Consider the following 6,238-nt stretch of genomic DNA (forward strand, 5'->3'; position numbering starts at 1 on the left):
CAGAGCCAAAGTTGGCTCCTCCTCCTCCCTTCTCTGCTTCCTCAGATACTCTGGGCACTGGACTGCTTGTTCCCTGGCTCTTAGCCTGCGGGCAGGACAGACAAGGATTCATTCTCTTACCTTCTCCATCCCCCTCTAGGCTAGGATCTGGTAAATAAGGGGGTGAGGACAGAGAAAATCAGTTCCTACTCCTTGCCCCGGACTATCACACTTTGTTGGTGCCTCTGTCTCTTTATCCCACCAGTTGCGACTATTTAGGTGACCCTCCTTCACCAGACCAGGCTCAGTCCCCAACAACCAGCCCAGTGCCCGGCACACGGTAAAGGCGACTGTGGCAGAAATGAGGGCAAGGCCATTTCCTCCCTCCGGCGGGGGGGGGGGGTGCCTACTATTGGGGAGGTGGGAGGGGGACAACAGCCTCCTAAAACCTGGCTGGGTAGTCACTCCACCGCGTCGCCCTCCTCGGTGGGCGTGGCTCTGCTGGCTCACCAGTCCGGGGAGGGGGCGTGGCCAGGGCGGGGATGTGCCCGCCCCTCCGGGGAGTCACGTAGCTCTGCGGCATCCGCAGCCTCATTTACAGGAGCCTGAGCTACAGCCACAGCTGTTGCCGACCTGACCTGATCCGCGCTGCTCCTGTGGCTGCCTCCGCTAACTGGCTGCGCACCTCGCAGCACACAGGTGAGGCCTCGGGCGAGGCGGGAGCTGCTCAGCATCTCCCCTTCCTCTCCTTGACTCTTCCCTCTATCACCCTGGCCCTGCTCCCGAGGGTCCCTGGATGTGCCTTCTCAGCTCTCTTCTTAATCCTCTCTCCTTTTTGTCCAGTCAGAAATCCTGTGGTTCAGCCTCTCCCACAGTACCCCTTACTCTTAGCTCTCATGCCCGGACCTCAGCTTTTCTAATTCCAAGTCTTCCTCTGCCTACTGGATTTTTCCTGGGGGTCCGCCTCTCCCACCCAGCCCATTTTCATCTCAGCCTGCTCCCTCTCCTAGGTTAAGTTCCCTGTCCAGTTGTCTTGCCTCTTCTGTTCTCCTGGTTTAGGTCTCCCCCCCACCCCGCTAGTTAGCCTGTCTCTCTGTCACCTCCCCACAGGTCTCCCTGCTCCTTCCTCTGCTCCCATCTGGCTGCAAAGGCTGTCGGGGTTGGGGTATGGGAAAGAAGAGGTTACAGAAGCCTGTGGCATTATTTGTGCCACTCCTGGTCCCCACTTGTCCCCCACTTTTCCTCCAGAAGCTGAGGGAAGAAGGGTGATAGATACTTTTGCCTCATTCTGAAGGCTTGGAAGGAAGTACGCTTTCCCTAGGTGCCCTGCTGAAGAGGATAACATGGAAATTGGAAAGGCCAGGGCTTATGCCCTACCTGAAGGGGCCAAATTCAGTGAAAGAAGGACTGGATCTTTGTTTGGGCAGTAGTTTCACAAGAAGACCTGTAGCTTCAGGGCTGTTCACCTCCCCACCCCCATCCTGCATCTTTCCCCAGGGCTGGGAAGGGTGCCCACCAAGGACAAAAGGAGATGTGGGAACTGGGGCCCTAAGCCTGCTAGCCGTCAGAGGGATTGGTGCCACTGTGTTGCCCAGGACCCATGCCAAGGACTACTGCCTTGTTCCTAGCTCCATGCTTGTTGGGAGGTGGGGGTAGGCCATTTGGCCCATATGGCCAGGAGAAGAAGCAGAAGAGGTGGTAGGTCGGATCCAGCTTTTGTATCTTGTCTCTATTCCACAGAGCTGTCACCATGCCTCACTCGTACCCAGCCCTTTCTGCTGAGCAGAAAAAGGAGTTGTCTGACATTGCCCTCCGGATTGTGGCCCCAGGCAAAGGCATTCTGGCCGCGGATGAGTCTGTAGGTAGGTGGGGGGGACCTGTGGCTAGGTGGGGTAGAGGTAGCCAGAGAGCCCTGGGGGTGAGCTTGCTACCCCTCCTTTGTTTGCCCCCAGGCAGCATGGCCAAGCGGCTGAGCCAAATTGGCGTGGAGAACACAGAGGAAAACCGCCGGTTGTACCGCCAGGTCCTGTTCAGTGCTGATGACCGTATAAAGAAGTGCATCGGAGGAGTCATCTTCTTCCATGAGACACTCTACCAGAAGGACGATAATGGTGTTCCCTTCGTTCGTACCATTCAGGATAAAGGCATTGTCGTGGGCATCAAGGTGCAGCCACTGGCCCTCGATGGGGCCCGAACATGGAAATAGATGTGTGTGTGTGTGTGTGTGTGTGTGTGTGTGTGTGTGTGTGTGTGTGTGTGGTGACAAGGGGGAATCCTGCCTGGGTTCAGCCCTCTGCCTGTGTTTCCCCTACAGGTCGACAAGGGTGTAGTGCCTCTAGCAGGGACTGATGGAGAAACCACCACTCAAGGTACATGATGGGTGGGTGAACACCACAGGGTTGTTGGATGGTTGATGCTGGCCAAGAGGGACTGAGTGATGAGGCTGGCATTATGCCTGCAGGGCTGGATGGGCTCTCGGAACGCTGTGCCCAATACAAGAAGGATGGCGCCAACTTTGCCAAATGGCGTTGCGTGCTGAAAATCAGTGAGCGCACACCCTCAGCCCTTGCCATTCTGGAGAATGCCAACGTGCTGGCCCGCTATGCCAGCATCTGCCAGCAGGTGTGTGTATGTTTGTGTGAGGGGGTCCTGTGGGTGCCCTGTGCCTAGTGGGGAGAGGGTTACAGGGGCTTACTCCCCTCCTACCTACTGCCCCTCCCAAGCTACTCTGCTCTTACCTGCAGAATGGCATCGTGCCTATTGTGGAACCTGAAATCCTGCCAGATGGAGACCATGACCTCAAACGTTGTCAGTATGTTACAGAGAAGGTGAGTCCAGGGCGCCTGGGTGGCTCAGTTGGTTAAGCAACTGCCTTCGGCTCAGGTCATGGTCCTGGAGTCCCGGGATCGAGTCCCGCATCGGGCTCCCTGCTCAGCGGGGAGTCTGCTTCTCCCCCGACCCTCTTCCCTCTCATGCTGTCTCTCATTCTCTCTCTCTCAAATAAATAAATAAAATCTTAAAAAAAAAAAAAAAGAAGGTGAGTCCACACCTAGGCACAGACACCTACAGCAAGGGTGGCCTGAGCGGGGAGCCTGTTCCCCATGGTCCCTGGCTCAGATGCAGGCACTTTCCCCAAGCACTCTTTACTCTGTCCCAGAACACACCTGTGAGTTTGAGCCTGTACTGACTCTCACAGTCATGCCCACCTTCCCCTAAAAAGGGAGCACTGAGCAGGGGCCCAGAACCTTAGTAAACCCCCTCTGATCTCCAGGTCTTGGCTGCTGTGTACAAGGCCCTGAGTGACCATCACGTGTACCTGGAGGGGACCCTGCTCAAGCCCAACATGGTGACCCCTGGCCATGCCTGTCCCATTAAATATAGCCCAGAGGAGATCGCCATGGCAACTGTCACTGCCCTGCGTCGCACTGTGCCCCCAGCTGTCCCAGGTACTACCCTGCTTCCTAACTTGGTCCTGTCCCTAAGACCCATTCTCAGGTTCTTGTGGTCTTCATGGGGCCCATACCCTGGAAAAATAGGGAGTTGACCAATCAGTTTGTCTTCTCTTCTCTACCCTAGGAGTGACTTTCCTGTCTGGGGGTCAGAGTGAAGAGGAGGCATCGCTCAACCTCAATGCTATCAACCGCTGCCCCCTTCCTCGGCCCTGGGCCCTTACCTTCTCCTATGGGCGTGCCCTGCAGGCCTCTGCCCTCAATGCCTGGAGAGGGCAACAAGACAATGCTGGGGCTGCCACTGAGGAGTTCATCAAGCGGGCCGAGGTCGGGAGCTAAAGGTGGTGGTTGTGGGAGAGGGGCATAGCTAGGCAGTGGGCAGCCTCCAGAGACAATAGCCTGGGCAGGGTTTGGCGCCTGTGGGCGGTGTCAGCCCGCTTACTCCACCTCCCTCCTACCCCCCACCCTCTTGCAGGTGAATGGGCTTGCGGCCCAGGGCAAGTATGAAGGCAGCGGGGAAGATGGTGGAGCAGCAGCACAGTCCCTCTACATTGCCAACCATGCTTACTGAGTGCGCATTCCACACTGCAGCCCTTGGCCTGGCCACCTGCGCCCTATTTCGCCTACAGTTATGGCCAGGGCCAAATAGCCATGCAGAGCAGAGATGCCTCTAGCCAGCACTGAGTCATCTTCCTTTTCTTGTCCTCCCCTCCCCTCTCCCATTGCTGCACCTGGGACCATTGGATGGGAGGATGGGGCGCCCCTTGTGACTGAGGGCAAAAGAAGTTGCTAGAAGTCAGAGCAGGATGCCCGGGTTTCCCCCTGCCTCCGCCAGCCCCCACGATTTCCCCATGTTGTGGTAGCTTCTCCTTGGGCTTTCCTTGCCTGCCCCGTCTCCTGGGATCAGAGAGTGGGACACTAGACATGACTCATGCCTTGGGTACATACCACATAGCAAATAAATGGTAGCAAAACATGCTACTTTGTCTGTCTGTTTTACACATCAAATTCCCGCCTCAGTTTGATTTCCACTGACTGTCTCTGGGCCTTCTGAATGTGCAGGGAGTGGGGGTAGGTTTTGAGATTTACTGAGCTTTAAGTTTATGGGGGAGGGGCACACCCAATCACCATTCCCAGCTCAGGCTCTTGCTGGTGATGTCCAAGGCTGGAGTGTGGGCAGTATGGAGGGTTGCATGTCCTTCAGGGACTGCCACCTCAGAGGCGCTAGGCTGCAGCTGAAGGATGGAGTAAGGGAAGACTTGTGCAATTCCTGAAGGCAGCTTTTGCACAGAGCCCAGAACTGGGAGTCTTCCCATTTCTCCACTGTGTTGAGCCCTGCTGGGGCTTGACACATTCTGCTGGGTGTGTGGGGTGGGCACTGCAGGAACAGCACCTGGGCTCCTGCCCAACATGGAAAATCCCCAAGGCTCAAGACTGCCAGATGGATCAGGGTATCTAGGAGGTTGGCAGGGGCTATTGCCCATTTCCGTTTGGGGTAGGTGAGGGCACAGAGAAGGCCGATTTGAGGGTCTGGGCAAGGATAGGCCTGGTGAGGTTTCGTGCTAAACTTTGACCACTTGGCTGGGGTGTGGGGGTACATCAAACACCTGGGTTTGTCTGAGGGGTTGAAAAGATGAGAGAACCTGCTAGGTGTGTTCTGTGTGAACTGGGGAGGCCATGCTCTGTGTAGTGCTCCACCCGGCTAATTATTGCGATATGGGAATGTAAGCCCAGGGTGACCTGCCCTTATATTAACAAAAATAGATAACGCTTATATAGTACTTTCTTTTTTTAAAAAAAGATTTATTTATTTGAGAGAGAGGAAGAGAGCGCTTGAACAGGGTAAGGGGCAGAGGGAGAGAGAGACTCTCAAGCTGATTCCCCATTGAGCGTGGAGCCCAATGCAGGACTCCATCCCACAACCCTGAGATCATGCCCTGAGCTGAAACCAAGAGTCAGATGCTGAACTGGCTGAGCCACCCAGGCACCTCTATAGCAGTTGCTATGTGTTCTTGGCAGGCCAGGCCCTATTCTAATCACTACATTTACTAACTCATTTACTACAACACTGTATAAAGTAGATACTATTATTATCCCTATTTTAATATGAGGAAACAGGCACAGAGAGGTTAATTCTCAAGATCACTCAGGTGAAGTGATGAAGTCAGGATTTAAAGTTTTTTTTGTTTTTTTTTTGTTTTTTTTAATTTATTTGACAGACACAGCGAGAGCAGGAACACAAGCAGGGGGAGTGGGAGAGGGAGAAGCAGACTCCCCCACTGAGCAGGGAGCCTGATGCGGGGCTCCATCCCAGGACCCCGGGATCATGACCCAAGCCAAAGGCAGACGCTTAATGACTGAGCCACCCAGGGTCCCTGAAGTCAGGATTTAAACTTAAGTGGTCAGGATCCAGAGTCTGTGCTCATGAATTTTCAAAAATTTTAAGTATTCAGACTTTTACAAGTTGGAAATGAATTCAAATGAATTAAAAAAATACTGGTGAGCCAAATATGCCAAAAAGGTACTTCTAGCTTGTCACCTCCATATTTGAGGCTTGAGGAGAGGGTGCCCAGAAGAGGAGCTCTATGATAAGGATAAACAGTGATGCCATCGATAGGTGATATTTGGGCGCTTTCTGTGCCAGGATCTTTACATGAATGACCTTATTTTATTTTATTTTAAAGATTATTTATTTATTTGAGAGAAAGAGAGTGAGCGAATGAGAGAGAGAGAGAGAGAGCACGCACAAGCAGGGGGGAGGAGCAGAGGGAGAGGGAGAAGCCGACTCCCCGCTGAACAGGGAGCCCGAT

At 54.2% G+C, this 6,238-nt stretch overlaps 1 protein-coding gene across 1 annotated transcript; it reads left to right on the top strand.

Moving 5' to 3' along the window:
* The first annotated feature begins 542 nt into the window (after nucleotides 1-542).
* On the top strand, nucleotides 543-4,409 carry ALDOC (aldolase, fructose-bisphosphate C). Its single transcript, XM_027625983.2, has 9 exons — nucleotides 543-678; nucleotides 1,720-1,841; nucleotides 1,932-2,143; nucleotides 2,294-2,348; nucleotides 2,441-2,601; nucleotides 2,724-2,807; nucleotides 3,251-3,425; nucleotides 3,556-3,755; nucleotides 3,904-4,409. Exons 2-9 carry the CDS (start codon nucleotides 1,730-1,732, stop codon nucleotides 3,997-3,999), a joined length of 1,095 nt encoding a protein of 364 aa, XP_027481784.1. The 5' UTR covers nucleotides 543-678; nucleotides 1,720-1,729; the 3' UTR covers nucleotides 4,000-4,409.
* Nucleotides 4,410-6,238: the final 1,829 nt, after the last annotated feature.

Source organism: Zalophus californianus, chromosome 16 (genome assembly GCF_009762305.2).
Source record: "Zalophus californianus isolate mZalCal1 chromosome 16, mZalCal1.pri.v2, whole genome shotgun sequence".
Taxonomy (NCBI): domain Eukaryota; kingdom Metazoa; phylum Chordata; class Mammalia; order Carnivora; family Otariidae; genus Zalophus; species Zalophus californianus.

Bases quoted from the DNA above. Each gene is read 5' to 3' on its own strand.
- ALDOC (XM_027625983.2), top strand. From the start codon at position 1,730: ATGCCTCACTCGTACCCAGCCCTTTCTGCTGAGCAGAAAAAGGAGTTG. The intron at 2,144-2,293 runs GTGCAGCCACTG...TTTCCCCTACAG, and splicing joins GCATTGTCGTGGGCATCAAG to GTCGACAAGGGTGTAGTGCC. The intron at 3,756-3,903 runs GTCGGGAGCTAA...ACCCTCTTGCAG, and splicing joins AGTTCATCAAGCGGGCCGAG to GTGAATGGGCTTGCGGCCCA.